At 36.1% G+C, this 27,890-nt stretch overlaps 1 protein-coding gene across 1 annotated transcript; it reads left to right on the top strand.

The window, feature by feature from the left end:
• Positions 1-25,066, top strand: LOC145765348 (uncharacterized). The gene is made up of 17 exons (XM_082577156.1): positions 1-70; positions 494-772; positions 953-1,291; positions 1,986-2,270; positions 3,708-3,998; positions 4,507-4,800; positions 8,337-8,642; positions 13,356-13,519; positions 13,883-13,987; positions 14,525-14,696; positions 15,637-15,748; positions 16,416-16,560; positions 17,765-17,879; positions 20,198-20,308; positions 20,811-20,893; positions 22,528-22,708; positions 23,320-25,066. Exons 1-16 carry the CDS (start codon positions 1-3, stop codon positions 22,663-22,665), a joined length of 3,009 nt encoding a protein of 1,002 aa, XP_082433282.1. The 3' UTR covers positions 22,666-22,708; positions 23,320-25,066.
• Positions 25,067-27,890: the final 2,824 nt, after the last annotated feature.

Genomic DNA, 27,890 nt, shown 5'->3' with positions numbered 1-27,890 from the left:
ATGGACACGAAGAGGATGGTTGAAAGGGAGTTCTTGTTGAAGAGTTGTTCCCGTTATGTGACAGCAGATGGTGAGTCAACGTTGGCAGGAAGTCCTTCGGAAAGCCTCAGCTAAGCTTTAAAGCATTACTTTTCCGGCCACCACCCATAATTAAGCTTTCCTGAAAGCAATTGTTTGGCAATGCAACTAGCTAGTATTGATCATACCTGACCATATCAATTAAGGCGTAGATTTCCTAGATCAGAAAACCTCCACCACAACTAAGACACTGATAGCTCAGCAACAGGAAAAAGTGAACTATGGAAGTAAGCTAGGCTTCAGTACTGCTTCAGTGCAAAAGTACTCTACAGTCATACCACTCATTACAAACGAAAACATCTTATTGATACAAATTCACAACAGATACAAGGTAACTAACTAACTAAAAAACATAGAGAAAAAATGTCAGAAAACAATGTAGATTTCTTTACTTACCCAATAATGTATTTTTCAGCTGCTGACATTTCTTTGAAGTGTGAGTGGTCAGCTTGGCTTGACCGCGACCAGCCGACCGGAAAAGGAGATTTTGAGACTCTCAAAGACCACTTGGAATTAAAACGAGAAGAACTCTGCAACGAACCTTTAAAAGTTGAAGGAAGAGTGAAGAGTAAACACACTAATGCTTTATTAACCGGCCAAGACGTTGACCTGAGCACAACTATAGGTCTGAGGTGCCTAAATGATGAAAGACAAACTTGCTTGGACTACGAAGTTCGCTTCTGTTGTTCTAGGAGTAAGTGATTGTGCTAAGTTGAAACAATTAGTTATTATTCTGAAAATTGTTCTAACTTCCAATCAAATCATATCGATTTTGTATTTTCGTAATAAGTCGCAATTTTACAAAAAGTAAGCTAAATATGTGAAAGCATTATTATGTGAGCGGCATTTGGATGTTGCACACAATCTTTTTTAGAGCCGCGTTGCATCGGCGGGGAATGGAGCCCATACTATTACAACGTTGACAAGCCGGATGGAAAAGGCGATTTTGAAACACTTAGGTCTATTCGAAGAGAACATCCTCAAGTGTGTGAAAACCCGTCGGCAATCGATGCTAGACGGGCCTCGGATGGTATGCATTTCCAATCCGTGTCAACTCCGCTTGGTCAAATAAAGAAAAGAGGAAATAGGGTTATTGGATTTGTATGCTGGAATCCAACTCATAAGATTTTTGCTCCTCAACTTCCAGTAATCAAACCTCTCGTTACACTACAAAAGTGTGATGACTATGAAGTGAGATTCTGTTGCCCAAAACGTAAGTAACATTTTTAAAACAATAGAAAGATGCTTAAGACAATTGATTGAAAAATTTAATACTTTCAGTAAATTGTGTGCATTGAAACTTAACTTCTCTTTAAAGCTCATTCCCCTTTTTACTTTAGTACAAGGTGCAAAAACGGAATGGAATAAGTGCACGATTTTGGATTAACACAAAATAGATCAATAGGACTGTGTATTGTTTTTTTTTTTTTTTTTTTTTTGATTTCAATGGTGTTTCAATGTGTTGTTCAGCATTTATTTTTCAATTTTTTAAATAAAAAATCAACTGTGTTTTCAAAGTAAGAGTTAAAAGTTAACTCTTATTTTAATTATTAAGTTACTCATTTTAAGAGTTCAGTGAGGCTTCCTGTTACAGCATCGAGTTTTGAACACAGGCCGGCGGAGTGACGCACTATGTCACTTTCCGCTGAGCCACTCAATGTACCACATGTGGTCGAAGTGGTGGTACTGAAGGACAACGGCAAAAGAATCGGTCTGCTACGTACTAGTGCACTGACGATAAACATCGCATTCATAATATTTCATTTCCGAAATATCCGCTCAACGGAATATTTTAAACATAAAATTTGCAGATTTGTTTGTTATGTGGATACCATGTTTTAAAAACTATCATCCAACTCACCCACGGGTCAATGTTAGCTCGATTGATCATTTATTTTGCTTTTTAGGGGAAGTACCTCCATGCGGACCCAATGGGTGGTCCCCTTGGTTGAATCGTGATAAACCCAGCAGGCTTTGTGACGACGAGACTTTGTCCCTTTTGAGACAGGACTATCCTGGTGACCTAAAATGCGACAAACCCACTGCAATAGATGTTCGGTTAGCCTCAAGTGGCGAGAGATATGATCACACAGCGATTTATATAAAAGCAAGTCCAACCTTCGGGTTTAAGTGTTGCAGTCGATATGGACATCTTTGTGGGGATTACGAGGTTCGCTTTTGCTGTCAACCAGGTAAGTTATAGCCTGCCCTAGATATTCTATGAAGAAACCAGTTTCGTGCCGTACTTTTAACCTCAAAACCATGCATGCTGCTTACTAGAGCACTGATTGTATTAAGATGACAATTAAGCTGTGAGACCTTATAGCCTACGCTGGTTCATAAAATTAATTCTTCAAACCGCAATTATGCCATAGGTCTACTGCAAAGACGCGTTTCTGTTATGTTTGCCAAATTGGCTTAATTTGCTTCTTTTCTAATGACAGAGCTTATAGTTGTTTTTATGTGAAATATGTAGGCAGAGCCGTATGAGCACTATCTTGCCCCCCCCCCCCAGAAATCCACTAATGGCCCCCTATATTTAGTAATGGTCGTTAAAAAAATAAGACAAGAAAATATTAAGTTAGGGCCACAAACTCTTTCAGTGTAGGGAAAAAAATTGCATTTATCATTTTAGCAAAAAGTAAACTAGGCTACTCTGATTTTATACAAAAAAAAGCAAACTTTACAAGCTAAGCCGACAATGCAGCCGCTGATCTACTGTATATAGAAAAAAGTTATGAAAGGATCAGAATTTTAAAGTTTATAAAATGAATGGACTATGTGAAACTTATTGTATGAAAAAGGAAAGTCATAAAGGAGATATGAGGTCTTGCCCCCCGAAATTTTTTACAAATGCAATCTTGCTTTAGTCACTTTTTGGGCATTTTTAGGAACAATAATGTTTTTTGTTTTTTATCAAAATGTACAGCTTGTATGACCAAAGCTGAAAACATAGGTCTCTATGTAGGCTACCTGCAAGGCTACCTGCAAGTTTTATTTAAGTTTGGTACATAAATTTAGAACATTCTTATTGCAAAGTTACACAACTACAAACTACTTTAACTCAATCTTGTGCAACTTTAAACTTCAGGTTAGTTTTGAACGGACAAGCTTTGGGCGACCACTACTCTTTAAAAATGCAAAAATAATAATTTGTTCTAAAAATATAAAAAATATCTGGCAACACTTTTACACTCCGATTGTCGGATTTTCAGCCGAGTTGGCGATCCCTATACTATGAATCCCTGCCTCGTGTAAACAAAAACATCTTTAAACATATCAAAATTCCAATAGAACCCCATGATCCATACCTTGACGTAAAGAACTGGTTTTTATTTTTTGTCGCTCTGCAACTGCAAAGTATTTTAGCGACAGGGCTTATCTTTAATTTTTTATCAGATTTAAGTTGCGATGTCAGCACATTATTACCCGACTTAATCTCATTGAGTTATGCAAGAAAGAACACAACCGCGGTACCGTTTTTAAAGTCTTCGGTATGACCCGACCTGGAATAGATCTAAAGCCGACCGGTACTAGAGCGAAGGCGAAACCCCGCGTCCAATGAGCTGGTTTACATAGCCTACGTGACGGACAGTCTATCAGTGCCTTAAAGTTTGTTTTGGTTTCAGATCCTCCAGTCATTCCAAAGTGTGATGGAAGGTGGACACGTTTTTATGATCGCGACAACCCTAGCGGTTTTGGAGACTATGAAACTCTTGAACATCTTCAAATGGAAAATGAAGGCGATATATGCGAACGACCCACGGCAATTGATGCCAGAATCGTTGGAACCAATGTACATCATCCAGTTCCAGGACAAGTGGTAACCATCGATCTAATAAAAGGATTCTACTGTGTCAACAGCAAACAACTGAATCAGAAGTGCATGGACTTTGAAGTCAGGTTTTGTTGCCCGAAAGGTGAGTCTTGGGACAAATACGAGTCATGGGGGGGGCTTGGGGAAGAAATAGCCGCCAGAATTTTCTTTCTAATTAAGTCACTGATCTTGGAGTGAAATATGACGCCGTCGCAGAGTAAAGTATTGTCTCAGTGCTGAAGTAAAACTTTTAGCAAACTTTATACTCCGAGATAGCTAATTACGTATTTACTCGTTCGTTTATGAAGCAATGCTTGCTTTTGTAGCATAAAGGGGTTTGTGAATGAAAAAGACTTGCCATAAAAACATTTTTTTCGAACTAATATAAGTTATACTTTATAATGGTAGGACAATCTTATGAACTTCAACAAATGAAAGATTAAAAGTGTATAAAAATCAAATTAATAACACAATTTTTGCTGATCGATTGTTTTTGATGATTTTTTTCCGTTCAAGAATGTAGGGCGTAGGCCTACTGTAAGTAAGCACTAATTCTTGGAAAATAAAGCTCTTGCTCTTTGCATTATCCTAAAAACACGTGTTCTTTTCAGTACCACCTAACACATGCGATGACAATGATTGGACCAAATACTATAGCATCGATACCCCAACCACTGGCCTAAACAATGGAGATGTTGAAGACCTAACAACTGTGTCTAAAAAGATAGATGAGGTGTGCCTAAACCCAAGCGCGATTGATGTGAGACTTTTAAATGGAGCGCACTATTTGAGTGTCAACCAGGAAGTCCACATAAACTTGGTTGACGGGTTTAGTTGCCTGAATAATGAGCAAAGAGAAGGAGAGATATGCTGCGATTACGAAGTTCGTTATTGCTGTCCTTCAGGTAATGACATTTGAGACTATGCAGAATTGTTACTATTAGATTTTGAGTAATTATAAAATAACGTATTTTTTTAAATTATAAGCTATGCATAAGTTGCCATTTCACATAAGGCCTATGGAGTCAGCTTACAGTTATGGAAAGACTGTTGGAAAAACATTTCACGTTCCGACCAGTTTCAAGTAACACCAGACACTAAAGTACCACCTGGTTCAGACCTGTCGAGAAAAGGTGACTTTAAATCGCCTTCGTGCTGGTGTTGGTCGCTTTAAACACAACATATTTTCCTGGAGTTTGTGTGACTCACCAGCCTGTGCTTGTGGCGAACCTCAACGGCACTTCATAACCGCACATTGTTCACTGCTTGGACCTGCAGAGCATGTGGATCTCAATGACCCTGGATATAAAAACACTGCACTGGTTGCAGCAATGGGGAGATGTTGCCCGAATTGCTACTTTATATATTATGTCAAGAAGAAGAAGAAGGCCTAGGCTATGCCGAAGCAATACAAGTGACATATTGGATGATACTGTAAAAATATCGATTTGACTTGCGAACGAAACAGAATCTAGAAAAACCTCATTCTTAACAGAATATGGCTTAGTTTAACATCAGATTTTGTTCATCGAAGAACACTTATACATGATAATCTGATTGCACTGCATCAGCTTAAAATCAACAAACTTTAGAAGACTCGATAGAAGAAGAAGAAGCTTAAAATAAAAAAAAATAAAACGTGTGTTTTGAAGAAATGCAATCGAATACTATTTTAACGCTCCAAACTTCTGCCCATGTATTTCAATAGCTACTAGTAGACTATATAAAAAGAAAGTTCAGTTAAACAGCCAAGTAATGAGAGCCTTGGTGCAAAAGAGCGGCTGTGTCTTAGGTAGGACACATTAGCTATGTACGGGAGGATTACTACTAACTGTGCCGCTAGAATGGCATAACGGCCAGTAAAGGCATGCCTTAAAACAGACACGAAGATTAGCTTTCTTGTCGTCTAGTCTACTTCAATTAAATTTTCAACCACTGGGTGTAAATCTGGATACAACATCAAAAATGGAAATGCAATCTTCGTATCAACCATCAACCGTGTAATTTAGTTTGGTTGGTTGGTTTGGTTTTGAATCTTTATCCTCGGACTGACAAAACCTTGATGGGTTATTCCTAGTAGTTTCGCATACTTGTAGAGACTTTTGACGTAGGGCCGGATATCAAGATTTACAGAGTGAAGTTTTCCGATTGTTGAAGTGTTGTTGCCGGGGAATTATACAGCAGTCCTTAAAATGTATTGCTCAAGCGCACACCCCGAGAGTCGAATCTACTCCGCCTGATCTAGAAGCTTCTTCATTCACGAAGTTACGCACTAACCAACTGAGCTTTCGGAGCGGACATATATGTGTTTAATCAAGACACAGGTTCGTGTTTTCGATCGGTGTTTGTTGAACCAGTCAAGCAGCCGATACCTGAGTGTTAGTATCGCACAGCGATACCTCTGAATGTTGATATCTTATTGCTATTGTTTCAATCAAAACATGAAAAATATCATTACGGATGTAACGGATCTTACTCACAAGTAAATCCGGTTGCCTTAATGACATGCAATTACCCAATGGTTGAGCACCTACCTGCCTTCCTGCTTCACTTACATCCTTTTCATCAGAAGGAATCTATTGTTTCACTTTGGTCTGACACTGACTAAATTGTTTCATATTGCAATTTTATATATAGTTAGTAGATGATTAAACGTTAGTGTTCCAATAAATTTTCTTGTATTCATTTATATGTTTCATATTGTGTTTGGGTCTGTAAGTCTACATTTGTTTTAAACTCGTAGAAACATATGAAATGTAGTTTAACATGTTGTCTCAGTTTACCATGCCATAACCCTGTATTGCATTATTTAGTCAAAAAGAATAAAATTTTCTTCAAAATTTTGAATTCACGATCTTGTCATATAGGCTAGGACCATCCCTGTACCTTGAGATACACGATCTCTGAAGACACTGGCTCTTGTTTTCGCCCAAAAGTTCAATATAGCCTAGGCTATACAATCATGCAGTAAAAATGAAGCTGCAAAGCGGGGTTGCTCAAACCGAGCCCCGACGGCCACTTATTAATGCATTTGATTCAGCAATATTGAGAGTTGCACACCCCTGCTTTAAGTTTGGATGTTCTACCTAAAAGAAGCTTCATTCATGTTAAACACAGCAACTGCTTAAAAACTTCTTTGAAATCGAACCAACGCTGCTGAATCAAAAACAAAAATCTTTGGTCTAAAACTCAACTAAAGTTTTATATCAAAACCCAACTTTCAATTAAACCTTTTAGAGCAGTGGTTCCCAACCTTTTTGTTGTCACGACCCCTTTAGACAAATTATTAATTCTGCGGACCCCTACCTAAATTTTGCCTGAAACTCAATTAACATACTACTGTATTGACCATTGTAATAATTATGCTACTCAACTGCTGTACTGTGTCATATTGCATTGCCGCTATGACTCCTGCGGCAAATATTAGGTTAAACAGTTGCTCAAATAAGAAAATGAATGAATTGTTCAAGAAATGTCAGCAGTACCGGTATTTGAATATTAAGGTGACCCAAAGTGCCATGCCGAAACTTTTTCAAAGTAAGAAAAAATTTAATGAGAGAGCTGTTGTTGCAGTTTATTCTCGCGGACTTGAGCTTGACACATTTGCATTTAAAGAGAGAAATGAAAGTAAAAAGATCGCTTTTCGTTTTTTCTAAAATTCATCAAGGTAATCACGGACCCCCAAATGCTTTCTCACTGACCCCCAAGGGGTCTCATGGACCCCAGGTTGGGAACCACTGTTTTAGAGCTAAGTTTGAAAGCTTCCCAAAAGATATGAAAGCAAGAAAAAATTTTAGGACCACGACCTTTAGCTTACCTAATTAATCTTAATCATTTTAGACCTAACATTTTGTATTGTCTACAGTATTCAGCCTTACAATGGTCACCTCGACAAAACTATGATGCCTACATACAGCTTTTTATAGATACAGGATCAGGTCACTGTTCAATTCATTTTGTTTTCATTGCCAAAATATTATCCATAGCACACATGTTAATCTCATCAAAAAAAAACATTGTGAGCTACCTAGCTGCCTTGTCCTTATGTGGTTTATTTTAAAATTCTATTTGAAGATCTTTTTGCAGATTAACTTATGGTTAGTTGGTTGGTTTTGAATCTTTATCCTTGGGCTGACAAAGCCTTGATAGGTTATTCCTGGTAGTTTCGCATACTTGTAGAGGCCGTTGATGCAGGGCCGGTTACCGAGATTGACAGAGCGAAGTTTTCCGATTGTTGAAGTGTTGTTGATGGAGAATTATTCCATCCATTAGGTGCCGCTGAAAAGAAAGCAGTCTTGAATGCGTTGCTCAAGCGCACACCCCGAGAACTGAACCAGCGCAGCTTGATCTTGACTCGGGCGTGTGACCACTGAGCTAACAAGGCGGATGTGTTTGTTATCAATTAAAACAACTCAACGTGAAATAACATATTTTGTTTCAGTCCCTCCACCAGTTTGTGACAAATGTATAGAGTGGAAAGGCAAATGGACGGAATTTTTCAGCGTGGACCAACCTTTTCCAGTCACTAAAGGCGACAACTGTGACTGCGAACTTTTGAGTGCCATACGAATGAAAGATCCAACAGTGTGTGAATTTCCGATCCTAATCGATGTTCGGATAATCTCTAATAATTCTGTATATACAAGTGCCGGACAAGATGTAGACGTCAGTCTTCTTGGAGGATTTAAGTGTGTCAATGATGGACAAAGATGCTTGGATTACAAAGTCCGATTCTGTTGCCCGGAAGGTATATTAACTTTTCAACTTTATTTGAAAATGTTTGAACGGCATACAAATCTTCACTGTAGTAATTTTGGGCACATGCACGATGTTTAATAAACCAAATGAGCTTAAACCTCTACCCTCCATAGCCCCACTATTAAATTTTGTTTCGGAGAATAACTGACCATCTGAGATTCTGAGTCAGGAAGATTGCTAACAAATGCAGCAAGCCATCGGTGACTGGTCAGGCAAACTTTGTCGAAATTGGGCCTGCATTTATTATAATTTGCTCTAAATATACATTATAACTTAAACAAAAAAATGTAGCCTAAGCTGCAAGCCTCTTTCTAACTTGAAGAGACTGGGGTTAGTTGGAAAGTTTGTTTTTTCAAAATAGAATTTGAAACAATTGATGCGTAACCTGACAACTTGAAGCGGCTTAAATTATCACCTGTTGTGTCTGTAGGGTTTTGGTACATGTTACATGTCCTCTATCATACAACCAAAAATAAGTATTGCGTCAATTTAGCTTTTAATAAAAATTAAAAAAAAACAACATACAATTGGTTTTCCTGATAAACCCATGCATGCGGTTAGGTGAAAAACGTCAGCTTACTGCACACTTATTAACTAGTTAGCTTACTCTCGTTTGAACCACCAACCATTTATATGTGATTCTAAGCAAATATGTTTACTTGTTTTGAAATCAAAATACAATAAATTCTACACCTATTTACCGGAAATTGATGTTTTTAATAAACTCATTGTTTAAACTTTGTGATAGCCTACGTATATTTTTCACTTTCTAAGTTATTCAACTAAAATCTTGCATGATAGTATGTCTGCTAACAACAAGTACTGTAATTAGAGCACATACTACTTAGACTATTATCAGTAGCGTAGCGTCTAAGGGGCACAGGAAGGGCACGTGCTCCCCCAATCATTTTGACATTGCAGTAGTTTATTTTATTATTTAAAAAAAAAAGTATTTTATAAGGTTGGTTCGAAAGTGCACTACTGCAGCACATTTGTTCAGAACAGACATCAGCAAACATGCTGAATTCTATTTTATGACATTATCTGTTCAATTGCTGTGCCGAGTAACCATGGTTCTTCTTGACGATAAAACAAACTGAGCAAGGAAGATTATGACAAAATTTGCCATTTTGTTCACTGACAATGAGGTACACATGGTACATTACAGTTGTCAAATGTTAGAACAATTGCTTTGTGAACAATTGATAGAAACACAATCAAAAATACACTTCAAATGTTTTCTAGTAGCCTATAGTTCAATATTGTTACATTTATTTTAAATCTTTCATTTGGGATTTTTTGCGTTTTTGTCTAAACTTTGACGCACACTTTCTATAAAAAAACATTAAAAACCATTGATAAATTTTGCATGGTAAACTTACCATATCTTAGTGAATAAGTGGACAAAATTAATTTCAGTGCAAATTTTCACTGGGGTCATGGGCAACCAAGATATTAAAAGGACCCCACTTTTTGCTTTTTTTTCATTTCGACCCACGTTTCACATTAAATAAACTCCCAAACCCTTTAATATTTTGTACTAATATTTTCTCAGTTCATCGAGAATCTTATAAACAACATTTCTATCAAATTTTAGCCAAAATCAATCAAAAATGAGGTCTTAGCAAGGTTTTAAATTTTGGAAAATCTTAGCCGAGAGCTGGAAACGGCCAAATTTGGATGTCTATGACCTTTGACCTTTTAGAGTGACAATGTAAACGATGTTGTTTTTTCAATATTTGGCAGAAGTACTATCACCTGTAAAAAAATTGGGTTGTTACCTAATTTGGTTTAGCAGTGATAGGGCCTCAAACATGGCCAAAAATCAAAAAAATTGTGCCCCCTTGGCATACCCCCCCCCCCCCCCACCAAAACTAAATGCTTCGCTCACACTAGGATAAGCTAATTTTTGATTTAATAGGCAAATAATACCCTATGAACCAAATGCTAAATTCTTTGGTTAAAGAATTTAGCATTTTCACCAATTAAGGCAAAAATTTGGCACAGCACTTCGTGACTGACTTGTGTTGCCCCAACCAAAATAACCATGACTGAACAAAAATAAATACCCAATAAAACTAATTTTCAAGGAAGAACTACAAAATGAGTAGTTTTGAGACAAAGTACAATAATTGTAATTTTGTCTAAACTAGAAAGTCTTGGTTTAATTAACAATTTTCATAGTGTAATGCTCTGTTTAGTCGAAACCATAAAAACAGGTTCGTCCAAAATATGAAGGTAAAATTTTACACCAACTTACGTTTCGCAGCCTAGACCGAGACAGCAAGCAAAAACTGCACAGCAGTTGCTGTTGTCGCATCACAAAAGAACCACTAAGTGCTCTAAAGCATTTTTTGAGTGTATTATTTCCAAAAAAAAAGTTATGCTTGATTAAAATCAAACTGACCGGTTTTACCCGACGACTTGTTTTGCCCCGAACTACCCCTGCAAACCTACTTTTTTTTTTATAAATTTCATAATCTCAGGTTTGCTTCTGCCGCAGAGTAAAAGGTGGTTACCATAGTTCTATTTAACGTTTCTTAATGCAATTTATTTTCGACCTTGCCACCATCGGAAATTTCTGTAAAGCACGCGCCACTGATTTAAAATGTTTTTTTCTAAGGTTTATCGCATACATAAGCCTACTAGCAAGTGCAATGTTCAGTCACTTTCAGTACTCCATCTTCGTGATGATATTGTACTGCGAGAACTGTGGCCTAATTTTAACATAATTCGTCTTCACCAGTTTGGCAAAATCAAGAAAAGCAAGAGACCCTGGTCGGATTTTGCAAAAGTCTTCATTTTTGTTTGTTATGAGTCTTTTTCGTGTTGTGCGTACCTTATTATGGGGAGACTGGGGTTAGTTGGAAAGTTTTTCTTTTAAAGTGAAATTTAAAACAACTGGTGCATAACCTGACAACTTGAAGCGGCTTAAATTATCACCTATGGTGTCCTGTATCTTACAACCAAAAATAAGTATTGAGTCAATTCAGCTTTTAATGGAAATTTAAAATAAACAAACATACAATTGATTTTCCAACTAACCCCATGTCTGGGGTTAGTTGGAAAACATCATGGGGTTAGTTGGAAAACGTCATGAGGTTAACATTTACATGTCGTTGTAAGCAAATAAATTACTTTCTTTCAAGTAAAAAAGCAATAAATTCAACAATCAATTACTTTAAACCAGGGTTTCTCATCCTGGAGGCCATGGACTCTAGTAGGCCATGAGCCTTTTTCAAGGGCGCCATTGAAAAAAAATAATTTTTTTAATTTATTTACTCTATGTCCTTTGTACTTTCCAAGATATTCAAAGTTCAAACTAAAACCTTACAATGTGCTAAAAACAAGTAAATTAGAGCTTATACTACTTTCAAAAGCACAATTTAAAAATTCAAAAGTATTCAAAACATTTTCCAACTAACCCCATCTACAATTTTCCAACTAGCCCCATCAAGACATGACTAACAATTTTCCTAAAATATTCAAGCATGGTTCATTTGACCAAAATTTATTTATTTCTCAGTATTGTGGAACAACTACAGCTAACACACACCAAAAAACGTGTGTCTATCTTTAACGCCATGGACGCATAAGATGTTTCCCAAAGAGCCAAAAATTTTACTTCATAGCTAAAAAAATAAAAAAATGTTCGCTCAAGCAGGCATACATGGACTCAGCAAATCGAAACTAACATGGATTGTGTGTTTTGACAAACTACATCACATGGTGGCAGTAAATATTTTAAAAAGTTTTCGGGAGTTGCAAAAATGCTGATTTTTCAACTAACCCCGCTTTCCAACTAACCCCAGTCCTACTTAAAAATTCCATATCGTCCAGTAGGCCAATTATTGCAAATAAATTAAATTAAAAAAAAGGAAAATGGCCAGAGCTTATTACAAATGCGTTTATGAAATAATGGGTAAAATTTAGATTGTCATATAGAACAAAAATTACCCACGGCTAAATTTTTATCTCACGTTAAATATTGTGCTTCTAGAGTGCCCCCCTCAATCAAATGAGTCACGCTACGCCACTGGCTATTATCATACCACGGCAGCATACTCATATCATACTATACCATCAAACCATTTTCCAGCATGCCCTATTAGCACGTGACAAACAATTTCCCTAAAATATTCACCAAACAACGTCTGGCTATCTTTATCAACATGGACGCATAAAATGTGTCGCAAAGCTCCAAAAATTTTACTTTGAAAGTAAAAAGATACAAAATTTGCAGTCAAACAGGCATACCTTGACTCAACAAATTGAAACTAACATGGATTATGTGTTTTCATAAACTGTAAAAGTTATCAAGAGTTGCAAAAATGATGATTTTCCAACTAACCCCAATCTCCCCTATACACAAGAACACATCTCAATCCAAACGTTAAGATTACAGTAGGTTTACTAAACATGTGTTGATAACAAAATCTTTTTAAATCTATTATCATAAAAATTTACTTTTCTTAAAATAAATTTGCTCGATCAATCAATAGAAGTGTCTTGGGATTGTTGAGATAACGTCATTTAGGCTACTTGTTCAATAGTTTGTAAAATGCATGGAGACATGTAGCAAGCAGGTGTGGTTGTTACTTAGACTACTTTGTCATGATTTAAAACTGTTGTAAATACTTATTGCTTGTGTTCATACTAAACACAGTAAGCTAAAGTACGTATAAGTTTTTTGTCCATATAGAAGAAAAGCCAATCGGGGATCTGTCATGGTGCACTGCAAATAGTGATCCTCATTTCAAAGGCCTGGATGGGAAGAGATTTGACTTTCAAGGAACTTGCACATATACTTACGTGCGAACAACGGAAGAAGCTGAACTGTGGCATCTTCACCCTTTCACCGTCGAGGCATGATCATACTTATGATGAAGTACAGTAGTATAAATTGCATTCAAATTATAATTTGTTGGTTAAAATTGTCATTACGTCTCTTTTAAAAAAGTTAATATTCAAGCATAATCAAGGGATAAAGAAGCTTGTGTGTTTGAACATCACCCTTTAGTTGAGTGGCAAAACAATTTTATCTCACGTGAAAACAACTGTTACTTTTCTGTGCACTTTCACAAATAAACAAAATTAACATAGGTTACACCACAGCTCTGATGTCAAGTTAGGCAGCCTAAGTTAGTTTACGTAATTGCTTCGATTCAAGTTGCACCAAAATTATTACAAATGCATTGAAGTTGTTTTTATTTTGATGTTTTATTTCAGGTTGAACACGAAAACAGAATAAGACCAACTGTTTCCTTCGTGAAGAAAGTTATCTTTAAAATAAACAACGAAGTTGTTGAACTACGAAAGGGGCCTATTATATTAGTATGTTATGTTTTCTAACATAAAGCGGCAATTACATAATTATGGTCGTCTTATCCTGACACGGACAAAAGTAGCGGTTTGTAGGAGGTCCATTGGTGGCAGTCTTTGCATCTGTTCAGTGGTTTTGATTGAAGCAGAGCCAAGATAATTTATGTTTTTGTTTTACTCTTCTCACTGTCATCGCCTTTTCTTCTTCATATTTTTTAACACTTTGAAGATCCTACTTAACTTGAGAAACACGCCGTTAAGGTTTCTTAATGACAATAATTTTGCTGAGTTGGATTAGCTTTGCTCATATAGCATTGCGCTTGGCACTGAGCACTCTTTTTAATGGTATTAATGCCATTTATTGTGGGTCTATGTACAGCAGCCTATTGTATATGAGAGGAATTTCTGATCTTTAACTATGTCTTCTGGTGAGATATATTTAGAAAAGATGCTAGTAGTAAATATGCTATGTGTTAAGATTTTTCCACACAATTTAATGTTTTAAGGCTTTATAGAGTATAAGTTATAAACAGTAACGTATAAAACCAGGTGAACACGATGATGATAACTCTGCCTTACACTGATGGCTTTAATGGGTTTGAAATCAGAAAACTTAGAAATAGAGCTCATTTGGTTACAAAGTTTGGGCTAGAAATTATTTACGATCATAGTCACAGAGTGGAAATTGGAGTTCCAGACAACTACAAAGAACATGTCGAAGGTACTAGACACATCTTCACTCTTCGGTAATAAGCCTAAGCCTGTTACTACAAATGTTAAGTATTTACTTGTATTAAGTAAGTCGCTTTGTTCTTCAAGACGTCATTACAAATATCAATAGAAATGAACTAGCTTTGCAAATCGGACTGCTCATTCGTGTACGTTAGTATTTTTCATAAAATATAATAACTAAGCTATCTTAAGGACTACCGGTTTTAATTCTCGGGAAAAGGGGGGGGGGGGCTAGTAAAATTGTTTCATCACAATTTCCTTTGAAAGCAGCTTCAGCAAAATGATAAAATTTCAAACTTTCATCGTGATGTGAATTTTCTGCTTATCCCATTGTTTGGTTTTTGTTGCTTTTAATGCTACGAACAGCTCACACTTTTGTTTGTTATCACGACTTTCAGCTCTGTCATTTATGTCGAAAAAAAGCTTAATCGAAACTTTTAAGGAAAAAAAAATATATTATTCATTTCAGATCAACTCCAACAGACATAGCTTAGGCTGCTATTGTTGGTGAAGACGAGAAACTGAAACAACTTACATTTTATGTATCACAAATTAAGTTAAAATCAATGAGAAATCACTGAGCTCAAATTTTAAAAAGATAAATACTTCAAAATTAAATGATTCAAAATGAGAAAATTAAACTTATTTCGAATGCGAAAACTCTGTAGGCTATAAACCAAAACTTCAATTAGAATAAAATCTAATCAAGGTTACAGACCAGCTTCTTGCTATTATTTAGCACGATAGGCTGACTGTAATCAACAAATCTCATCTATTGTCGAGTGTTATTTATTCACATTTCATCTTGAATTTTTTATTGCTAGGTTTTTTAGATGCATGGCTCGTGATGGTTTCAAAGTAACAAAACCCATTTTGTGCATTAGAACAATTATAAGGCAACTTATTTTTACTGTAATCTCAATTTTTAGGGCTTTGTGGAAATTACAACGAAAATCCGAATGATGACTTTATTATCAGTGGGACAGCCGAAACAACAACCGATGTTGACGTATTCGGAGAAAGTCATAAGACTGATGCTGGGTGGGTTGCGTTAGTAGGCTGTTTGTTTTAACTTGATGAACTGCTCAAGCACATATGTAGGTTGCTTATAATTTTCGCAACTGCGCCTACATTGTGTTTCATTTAAAATCCTCTATTGCCGTTGCATTTATGAGGCCTAGATGGTGCCACGCAAACAAAAACTTCATTATATGTAAGTAGGCTACTACCTTTTTGAGCAAATGTTTCTGTTAGGGTGTTGCATTATAAGAAATGAAAATTTGGAAAATAACATGACCAAGATACTAAATCTTTTCAGCCATCTCACTAACAGTAGCTTTGCTACTGAGAACTGTGTGATTTATCACACAAGAAAATTAAATGAGGTTTATCCTTTTTGAATAGTTTTTGGTCCCTTATCACAAGGTTATTAATTTATTAATCAAGTTTATCAATCAATTAATTAAGGTATCACTTTATGTGATTTATTAAACTCCTTAAAATGCCTATGTAAGGTAACCGGTTATCAGGAAAACATTAATATCTCAAAAAGTAAAGGCAGTTCGACACAAATCAATTCTATGTTTGGATTCAGCGCCCTTAATCTACTTCTATCTCTAAACAGTTGAAGCATTTCTTGCATCAGAAAAAGTCTTGGGCTGTGAAATACATCACCACTGTAAATACCGTAGCCTACTGTTTTCTGCAGCTGCTCAAGCAACCCAGGTGACGTACGACAATGCACAAACGATGAAGAACTAAGGTATAGAGGTTTATGTCGAACAACTTTGCAGAACAGTCGTGCTTGCCCGCAAAGCTGCTCAAGAAGTGTCTCCATTGATCCATTCATAGAAGTATGGATATTTTAAAAACGTATTAGTTGGATTTTATATTTCAATGATAGATATACTTCTGATTTTATTTTCTTATTATAAATACGGTTATATTAAATACGGTTAATCCCAGCTTATTAAATCCATAAAACCAGACAAAATGGGTGAGATGATTACTGTAAGTTGCCGTTGGATAGGCCGAAAAAACCTCTGGATGAATTCGCCTTTCATTCTTAACTGACTTTGGCCAATTGACCAGCTATATTATTGCTTACCTGAAAGATTAAATCTACAGTAATCTATTATTACGCTTAATACTGTACGTGTAGGCCTACTACTGCACACAACAATTACAGATATAGTCAGACGTTTAGATATACTGTAGTTAGACAATAGATGGAGGAATTTCTGACTGGACTAAATTACATTAGGCTTGATAATCTGATGGGCATATTCACAGTGAATTTAATGAGCGGAGACTACGTAACTGTAACATGGCGTTACTTATGGCATCATATTTGTAAAATAAGAATGCTTTAAGCAAACCGTTGAAGCATGGTGATTAACTTAAATGCACCAGTAGCCTATACAACCTAAGATGTATTAAGAAAAAGTGTGAACTTTTCAAAAATGGAATAATTACTTTTAACAATTAGAAACACATTTTATTGTAAGCCCTTTATCTAAATCAGGAGTTCCCAACGTGGGGGCCATGGCCCCCTAGTGGACTATGAGCCTTTTTTAAAGGGGCCATGGAAAAATTTGAAAAATAATAATATTTGTAAATTTATCATCTCTAATTCCACTCCAACACTTTATAACAAAAGAAATAAACTAAACTTTAATAAAAATACTAACACATTTAGCCCAAATCTTCATGAAATGGTCTTTACCGGTTACTGTATAAACAAGTTATTTAATTAAAATAAAGTTTCTCAATTTTTTCAAAAGGTTGAAAAAATTGGGGGGCCATTGATTTTTCAAAATTTTCAAAGGGGGTAAAAAAGGTTGGGAACCCCTGATTTAAACCCACTGTTTACGTATGACAACATATGAGTAATCCATTTCCGTCGATTCATTGATTGTGTCATTTTCTTGCTTCCGTTGTGTGTTTTTTGATATATTGTTCAATTTTACTGTAGGCTATTGGGCTTTTTGGTAGGCTAGTGGGGTTATTTTGGTTATTTCAATTTAAAGTATGTTTCTGATGACCATCATTTTACAGAACTGCGTGTACGATGCATGTGCACTGCAGGATGAAGTGACACCAACAATGCATGCCATAGAGGCTTACATAGGAGCTTGCGTTAGAAATGGCTTCAACTGCACTGCAGATATAGGTGAGCGACAGTGCGTAACTTTGTAGCGCTGCTGCTTTTTTGTAGCAATAACTGGAGCGACGCTATGTTTTTCACGCTAGTGACTGAAGTATAGCGACTCTTCTATTTCAATACGATTGCCGAATACCCGCTACATTTGTTTCTGTCGTAACTTAACTGTCCGCTAATTTCCTGTTGATAGAAAAATTACCATCAGTTCAGATATTTTTTTTATATAAAACTGAAGAGGTGCTAGGATTATCACTTTCAGGCGGTTAACATTAAGTAATGCGTTGCTAAGCTTTAACAATCGTGTTGAAGTTCATTTTTTAATCTTTCAAGCATGTAAATAGTCTATTATTATCTGTTACTATTAAGCTACTTCTAATCACCGGGTAGCCAATAGCAGAAGTGTTGCGTGGTAGCACATTGCAGAGGTAGCGAGAGTGCGCTATTTTTAAAGTAGCAGGTGGCCACTTTGGCTATAAATCTCAATAATTTTATTAGGCCTTCGATAAAACAGCTACGTTTTGAGTGATGATTAATTGAAAATAAATCGCTTTAATTTACAATCTGCTGGTATGGTAACATGGTCACATAGGCTGACACAAACCACAGGAAATACGAATAGTCTTGAACAGGGCAACATCTCGACTCTCCCCTACGAAATCTATTAGTGGGCCTCTATGTTTATTGATTGCTCTTAAAAATAGGTCTAGAAAGCGTTTAGGGCGGCATAGTCTTTCAATGTGGGAAAAAATTACATTCATCATTTTAGCAAAGAGTAAACAACTTTTAAGATTTTATAGAAAAAATTAGTTGATAGGCTATGTCGACAATGCAAAAGGGATCTATAAAAAAATTCGGGAAAGGACCAGAGTTTTAATAAAGTAAAATTTTCGTTAAAATCTACATTGTGAAGAAAGTAAAATTTGTAACACAAATGAACAATGCAATGCAAAACTTAATGTCCAAATAAATTAAACGAAAAGTGTGTGTGGGGTAAGTGTCCCACAGCAATTTTTGACAAGTATAATCCTGTTTTGGTCACTTTTTAGGCATTTTTAGAAAAAAATACCTTTTTTTATCAATATGCATGCTTGTATGTAACCAAATTCATTAAATAAAAATTGGATTGGGGTAGAAGTTTTGTTGAAAATTTAAGTTAGCTTGCCATTTCCAAACTTTTTTATTCACAACTACAACAGGATTTGAATAATTTATTTCTTGAAAGTTTGTATAGCTTAGTGTGTTATAATCTTTCAGCAGACCAGAATTTCGAAACTTTTACCTGAGGTCACGAATAAGTTAACATTTTTACTTCACAACCTATCTCGATTCACATTGAAATTTATTTATTATTAATTAACTAGGCTATTTGAGTGAGCAGTGTTTACTTCAAAGTATTGCATCACTTTGTTAGTTTTTTTAGACACAAAAACTTCTCACTCCCTTGGTGTTTGCCCAATATCGCCTAAATGAAAGAAGTGTGGTTGAGCGAGGGAAGCGAACGAATTTTTTTTACAAAAGTGGAAAAAAAAGATTGTAAAACTACAAGCAGAAAAACGCAGCACAAACTATATATGAGTGAGCCCCTAGTTAAAGGTAGGCCCCCAGTCGGGATTTTGGAAAGCAGTAAATACGGCCTTGCTTGATTTAACTAGCTATTGATTAATTATTGAGCTTCTGTAGTATTTTATTTTTATTTTTTATTTTTTTATTTATTTTTTATTTCAAAAAACATTAACTTAGGTATACTAAAATGAGTGGGCCCCTAATCAACCGTGCCCTTGGCCAAGGGGAGGGTACAGGAGGTGGTTAACATGGTCCTGGTTTTGACTGTCTCTATTGTCGGTATAATACTGAAACTTTCCATTTTGTAATTTTTGATTCCTAAATATGACAGACAGCAAACAAACACATAGATATTTACTTATTCAGTACAACACTTGTAAGTCTTGCTTGATTAGATATCATTGCGGTATTTCAGCATATTTTCTTTGTATTATAACTAGCATAAGGGATGATTATTCGACAGTGTATACTGTGCTAGAAATGCTAGATGTTACACGTTGGTAAGGTGGGTCTATGGAATCATGTTGAGCATCATAGATAACACACAAGAGGGACAAAGTCCAGGACCACAACTGATATTGTCCCGACAGAGTCGACAAAAAGTTTTAGAGTCCGCAAGGTATTAGGGCGTGTTTTGATTCCACTTTACAGCTCTGCATGCAACATAGCAGCTATCAAATTTCGACTTTTCCTTGAAATGAAACCGTTTACCCGTATAGTGTTGATTGTGTCATAAATCCTGACGTAGGCTATTTTGTTTCTAGATTGTGGCTCCGGAAAAACCTATTCCACTTGTCGTTGTGACACTCCTCTAAATTGTTTCAATTGGAATTACTACACTGTTGATTTTTGTGAAACAACAAACTGCACAGCTGGTAAGTAGACTTTTTTCTATGGTCACACTGGTGCTTAGACTCTCTCAAAGAAAATGTAACTTTCCGTTTATTGATTCAACGTCTGCAAACGTTGAAGCAACGAATGTCTAAAAGGAGTTGAAACTTATAAGTTGTTTAAAATATTGTTTGTCGATATTTGTGTCAAAAACCACTAAAAACATGTTCAATGGAAAGTTCACATTGCAATGAATTTTGAAAATACTTTTGTTTCAAACAACCCCGTCCCGTGCAACAATATAGGCCAAACACATTCCTCCAGAGGTTTATCGCAATCGTTTTTTGAGACACGAAGCTTATGCTGTGTGGGATCCCCGTAGCCTATATCTTTCAAGTAAGTTGTTCAATATTCATATTCCCGGTGCGCACTCCAGTGGAAGTCGTTTGAATTAGGTCCAAAATTAGAATGAAATAATCCGTCCCACAGTGAAGCGATTGAATTTTTTTAAGAAAATGACTGTGTTACGACATTTTACTTGATTAGGTTGTGCGTGTGATTCTGGATTGGCTTTAGATACAACCGGTCAGTGCATACCACCTTCGGATTGTAGATGTCTAACAAGTGGGGTAAGTGAAGTCACGTTTACGGATTGCGTTGCTATTCATCCATAAACTGTAAAATGACTTCAAGCAACAAAAGATCAGCCTCATTCATGCAGTTTTAGTTCTGTTTTTGAATCTTTATTCTCTGACTGACAAAACATTGATAGTATATTCCTGGTAGTTTCGTATACTTGTAGAAGCTTTTGTCGCAAGGCCAGTTACCAAGATTGACAAAGTAAAGTTTTGCGATTGTTAAAGTGTTGTTGCCAGGAAATATTTTCCATCCATTAGATGCCGCTTTTTTGACGCATGAATGGTAGCAGTCCTTAAAATACGTTGCTCAAGTGCACACTCTGAGAATCTAACCAGCGTCTCTTGATCTTGGAGCTTCTTCGTTCACGAAGTAGCGCGCTAACCGCCGTTAAAGAGTTTTTAAGAAAAACAGTCAATAAAACATATTCCCTTGTACGAACTACACCAGCAGGGCTACAAAAAATATAAAATTACCGTACTTTGAAATCAATCGGTCAAGCACACGACGATGAAATATATTCGCTAAATTAAGATTTCAAGAGCTGACCGAAAAAAAAACTTACACACAAATTAACAACCTACACTGGTCGACATGATTTTTATTTTTATGGTAAAAATATCACTTTTGAGATAAGTTTCTAGAGCTGATTACGAATATGAAGTCACTTTTTTTCTATCACGTCAGGATTTTTACAATTTGCGATTTAAAGTTTTTGCATTACAGCCTGCTTTAACCCTATTCGGACTAAGGAGTGGACGGGTTCCGTCCATATCTAAAACTTTGATCGATTACACAAAAACTACAAGCTTAAATTAACTAAAATTTTATGAATTTTCCTAAAAATTATTTATTCTTGTTTTAGTGATAAAATGACATTTTGTGTTGTGTAATCTTTTAGTTATAAGAGGTTTTTGACACCCTACTCCCAAAATTTTCTACAAAACCAATTAAAAATTAATCAGCGTGATATTGAAGTGGGAGTAAGAGGGCTTAACTCTGCTGCTTGATTTTGCGTCAGAGGTTGTCAAAAGTAAGCATGTTACGACGTCTTTGTTCTGCTTGATAATAGATTTATTGGAATGTAGCACATTGTACAGAAAAATCAGTGAACTATGACAAGTTGACTGGCATTTATGAACAAATGCAATTGAGATAGTTTGGTGAAAATTGTGTTTTCTCAAACAAAATCGTATAAAGTTTAGAACTCAATTTTGTTACAGTTTTGCAATTGGTTTCTAGCAATACTTTAGTTTTCCCACATAAAACTTGAATCATTTCAAATTGGGTTGCTAGCATCCAACTGAGAAGCCAGATTCACATTATTTGCTTTTGATTGCACTGTATAGCCTAACTTGCTTGGAGCAATTATCTTTTATAAACATTCAGGTGATAAAAATAATTCTCTAACCTTTATGATGATGAAATGTAGGCTAATCACAATTTTATTGAACGTTTTAATTTATGCCATGATACACACAACGAAAATGCCAAAACAACGAAGAGAAAAGTGACTCATCAAGCAAACTAAACAAATAAAGCCAACTTTTGACGGGCCGGCACAAAAGTTGCCGCAGACCGGCGGTTAACAATCACTGATTTAAAGGATCTTTGTATGCTTTCTTAGACATACTGGTCTCCTGATTGCGACTCCAAATGTGCGTGCAGAAATGGCACCCCACATTGCGAGCAGACGAATTGCCAACCACTTGGAACATGTGTGCCAATAATGGGTGGATATTCAGAATGTCAACCAAAAAAATAACTACAAAGGTCGTTTCAACTTACATTTTCAGCACTACTACCACGTATGTATTTATATTTTGTGGGTGTAGCATAAATATTGAAAAATTACGGTAGCAAATCGCTTATTGTAGTATTTCAATGGAAAATCAGAGTTCAGAAAGCAAAGCCTTCACAAACAGCAGGACCTGTTAACTATTTTAAGAAGGATGTGTAGCCTACCATTCTACTCTATCTAGGAATTGCAGTAGCCTATTCACACGAAGAATCAGAAAGCAAAAACAGAAGCATATAAATTAATTACTCTGTCATTGCGTACCGGTATGTCACCTATCTCGTTGTCTAGATTGCAAAAAGTATTGAAATACCAATCAATCTTACTGTAGTTGTCAAGCAACTTCGCAATGACGTTTTCAAACAAATCTAGTTTCTTTGTGTAGTTTAGGCCTTTTGTTGACTTTTTTTTGTTACCTACAGTACTAGCCTATACTGTAGTATAAATGTTGCTGCAGAGAAGACCAAATTTCTTCCAGATTGAGTAAAAACAGTTTATTTAGTTGTTTCGGTTTGATACTACAAATTACTTTTCGGCTTTCGTTGCAGGTACACAAATGTGTAGCCTAGCCTACGTGTAGATATTTCTAAATCTCTCACAAATTTATTGTCTGTTTTGCAGTTCTTTCATGAAGACCAAAAGAAAACATCTTTGGAGTACACTTTCGTGTTACGTTTGCCTCGTTTGCAAAATTAATATTCGCAGAAGCATCAAATTATTGCTTGGACACTTCAGCAAATGCATTTGCAAATTTTATTAAAAAAATGAGTTTTTGTACATGTTAGTCATTATAACTAGATTACATTTTAAGGAACTTAGAATATTAATTTCTTATAAACAGACAAAAGTGCACGTTACGCTGACAATGTCTCCATCAACCAATTCAAAATTATTACTTGAGGCAGATCTGAATTCCAAACTAAGATCATGGAAGCCCTAAAAATCAAGTGTAGCAATCCGTTCTCAAGAGGCAATTATTTTCCTGTGGCTCATCGTTCCATTTGCGTGTGTTCTAACTGTTTGTCACATGCTTGTACTTTACATCTCATGTGATCTATTTCCCGTCATATTTAGAAATCATTCTTGTATCGCTTGTTGAGTTCGTAGTTTTCAGTTCGGAGTGTCGTTACAGTGCATAGTCAGATTTATCTTATACTAATTCTCATTTTGCGTATATTGCCGATCTAAAGTAATTCCTGATGAGGACACAAGTAATCGTCGAAAACGTTTTTTCTATTTTTAATTATGTTATATTTTTTTGTGTAATACATGTACATCAAAAATAGTTGTTAGTTTCTAAAACCTCCACAGCCTGTTTCTCCCTAAAAGGGGTATCATCAGAAGGTCTTTATTCAAATAGAAATTATTTCATTATTCTTTGTGTAATAAAATATGTTAAACCCGTTGAAGTTATGCAATTGATTAAGTTTCGCTTTTAGCAGCATGATCGTTGCTTACTTCACAAGGTAGATTTAAACGATCTGTCTTAGCCTGATGCTGCGAGTTTGCTGTGGCAATAGTAAGTTGCACTAGCTTTCGGAACACAGTTCCCTAGTCATGTGCTATGATGAATGTGCTATTCATCATAACACATGACTAGGGAACTGTGTTCCGAAAGTTAGTGCAACTTAGCCTACTATTGCCACAGCAAACTCGCAACATCAGGCTAAGACAGATCGTTTAATTCTAACTTGTGAAGTAACCGTTGAAGTTACTTTGTTTTGTCTGTCCATGATTCAACAAACCAAACTCTCTACCAAAGCTTTATAATTTCTTATAAGTACCAGAAAACATTTTATTTGGCAACTCAAAAACCTTTGGAAAGTTTGTTTGTAAATGTCATAATTGTAGCTTACAGGAAATCGCAATTATTATTTGTTAAAATTAAAATATGTACAAAAGAGAAAGTTATCATAAAAACTTACAACAGCAAAACATAAATTTCTCGTTTTGAAGCTTGTTTATCGGCAACTTATACACTTGCATACTTGTATGTATAGTATGCTAAAACCTCAATTGCTAAGGTAACAGGGATCAGTTGTCAGTAGATGTAACAGAAAATATATGTCGCACTTGCTAGTGCATCGTCAGTTCTGATCTATATGTATGTATAGTCTATGTATTTTTATGTTCTTTATACAGTAGCTATTGTGACGTATGTAGCCTAATATTGTATTCATAAGTGACTGCAGTATCTCACAATGCTGATCGCTTTTCTGACAATACAAACAATGACTTCTGGATGTCAAAAGAACATCTTTCAAAGTTTGAAGTCATTGAATTTTTCAAACATTTGTTAGATGTTTGCATGCTTATGAGAGCAACTGGTACATTACATGCTGTGCAATCTTCGCTCAATAAAGTAGGTTTTCAACCTTTTTGTGCTCATTTAACTCTTGACAGTTTTTAAAATAAAGTTCAACCAGTGCCGGTCTTAGGGTATTTCGGGCCCTGTGCGGAATATGCTTTGCGGGCCCCAATGACAATAATCTAATTCAGTGGCGTAGCTATAGGTACTTTGAAAGGGGAGGATCGGCGGTCGCCAAAGACCACAACCAGCGGCGGGGGGTCTGGGGAGACCTCCCTCAGAAAATTTTAAAAAATTACTTTGAATTTGGGACATTCTGAGAGCATTTTCAACAAAAATTTAGGTATGAATATTACTGTAAAATGGTGCTGTCCGGCAAGCCCGCAACCAGGGGGGGGGCATTGAGGGCATTTGCCCCCCCCGAAATTTTTTGAAAAATTTTTAAGCGTTTTATGCAGTATGAAATGTAGGCCCTACTATACGTCGTACACGTACAGCCATACTGTAGGGTACCCGGATATTTTGTCGAAAGGACATTTTGCCGAAAGGACATTTCGCCGAAAGACATTTTGCCGAATAGACATTTTTTCGAAACTCATTTTGCGGAAAGACTAATTGCCGAAAGGACTAAATGCCGATTAGACAAATTGGCGAAATTATATAATTCGGTAATTAGTCCTGTCGGCAAAATGAGTTTCGGCAAAATGTCTTTCGGCAAAATGTCTTTCGGCAAAACGTCCGTGCACGTACTGTAGAGTGTAGACTATCGAAACCGAAAGTAGGCTACGCTGGTTGGAAGCTATGCTAACAATTTTGTTCGATAAATTAGGCTGGCATCCTCATTATCTGTTTCGCTAGCGTATACATAATGTCAGCAACCATCATCACCATAAAAAGCGTTTAAAAACAACTAAATAATTCGAGATCAAAAGCAGCTGCGATAGCGTGGTGAATAAGCTACTCAGTTGGGCTTAAGCATTTGTAAATCTGATTTTAAATGAATTCTTGAAAGTGAAAGGCCAGCAAGTGCGCTTGATGCGGTGTCAGCAATAGAATCCCAAAAAGAGTTTTATCCAAACATTTACAAACTCTTGATAATTTTGGCTACACTTCCAATCACAATTGCTTCTGCAGAAAGAACATTTAGCTGTCTACGACGCTTGAAAAGTTACCTTAGAAGCACTATGGGGCAGGACAGGCTTTCTGGACTAGCTCTCATGCAAATCCATCGTACTCAAATTCCAAGCGCGGAATTGGTGTTAAACGAACTTGCCAAATCAAGTAGAAAGTTAGACATTATGCTCTAAATTAAAATGTCATTTTGCATTTGCAAAGTCAACTTCTTTGGGCCTACAAACATAAAAACTTGTTGACCCAACAAAACGTTTCAGGATTGTAATTTGTAATTACCGTGTTGAGTTTATTCATATGTATCTGTTTGTTTATGTTGATGTAAATATATGTTATTGATTAATTTATGACTCCACTCGTGCCAATGCAGTTCGTAGCCTACAGATGTTGTATTTTATTTGTAACCGACTGAACACATTACTGTGATATTGTAATTTTCTTCCTTGGGTAATCATAGCTAAATGAGAAAAGGTTACAAAGGCTAGTTTCCTTTAATGCTGTACTAAACAAAAACGTGATTGACGTAAGTTATGACCACTGAACCGTAGCATGGTAGTGCCACACACTCTATCAATGGGCGTGGACATTAACATAAAAATGTCACAATGCATTATTTTAATGTTTGTTCTTTGATAAAAATTAAATGCCCCCCCCGAAAATATTTGCTGGTTGCGGGCCTGCTGTCCGGTGGCATAGCAAAAGGATAAGATCATGCTTTCTTTGGCATTTTTCGGAAATAAAGCTATGTCTCTACAGTATGTTTAGTCTGGATGCAACCTATTTCGTCCCCTGAAATCGTGTAACAAAATTAAATTTTGACCTATTTCGTCCCCTAAAAAGATCGAGAAATTTTGAAATGTTTGCGGCAACTCCGATCAGCGACTTCGGCTATGTCGTTTTTTTTTCTCGATCTCTTCAGGGTACGAAATGTTCAGGTGACGAAATAGGTTGAATTCGTTGAGTCTCTATGTTTTCTTGTTGCTAATTCCTTTGCTGAATTCACTTGTTGAATTTTTCCTTTGAAAATGACAAAATTACTGCATTTTCTGAGTAAATTGCGGGCCCCCTAATTTGCGGGCCTTGTGCGATCGCACGGTTTGCACATCCCAAAGACCGGCACTGATTCAACCCCCCTGTTATTTTACTGTAAACTACAAATTCTGCAATACTGCTACAAAAACATGATGAGGTTTGAAATGCAAAGGCGTATTTTTAGTCTAAATAGGTCGTTGTAGCAGATGGAGTGTTTTGAACGGTAGACACTTTGAACATACGACAATTTTCTGGACCAAATTTTCCTCTGCTATTTCTCAGAACATAGGCTATAACAGGTGCGATATTGATATACCATGACTTTTCTCAGCTTTTCTTAATCTTTAGAAGAATATAATAATTATTGATCTCAAGGAAAGGTTTGTAGCATAAAAAAAATAATAGCATCTTGCACAGCGGGGTCCAATGGACCCCAAGCCTGCTGCATTCGAAGTAATCTTGTAGTACAACAGCACCAAAAGTGGAGTCGACACTTTTGACAGAATGGTTAGAACATGCACTTCCAAGAGAATGAAGCCAACGTCAATAAGTGCTGCTGTTACCAACGCAGCAGCTTCTCTTTGACTTATATCCCATCGCATCACTTCCTTCGCAACTGTTGGAAGTTGCAATCGCATTTGATGTCCTGAAAATTGAACATAACTTGTAGGTTATGTTCCTATGTTAATAAGCAATTTACAAAGTAGAATTAAAATTTACA

The sequence above is a fragment of the Aplidium turbinatum genome, chromosome 1 (assembly GCF_918807975.1).
Source record: "Aplidium turbinatum chromosome 1, kaAplTurb1.1, whole genome shotgun sequence".
NCBI lineage: Eukaryota > Metazoa > Chordata > Ascidiacea > Aplousobranchia > Polyclinidae > Aplidium > Aplidium turbinatum.
Note: the sequence above shows the minus strand (reverse complement) of the source record. Positions and strands in the feature narration are given on the sequence as shown.

What these genes read in the sequence shown, in the direction of transcription:
- LOC145765348 (XM_082577156.1), top strand. Translation starts at nt 1, where the DNA reads ATGGACACGAAGAGGATGGTTGAAAGGGAGTTCTTGTTGAAGAGTTGT. An exon ending in GAGATTCTGTTGCCCAAAAC is followed by an intron (nt 1,292 to 1,985) that starts GTAAGTAACATT and finishes TTTGCTTTTTAG; the next exon opens with GGGAAGTACCTCCATGCGGA. An exon ending in AACAACAAACTGCACAGCTG is followed by an intron (nt 20,309 to 20,810) that starts GTAAGTAGACTT and finishes TTACTTGATTAG; the next exon opens with GTTGTGCGTGTGATTCTGGA.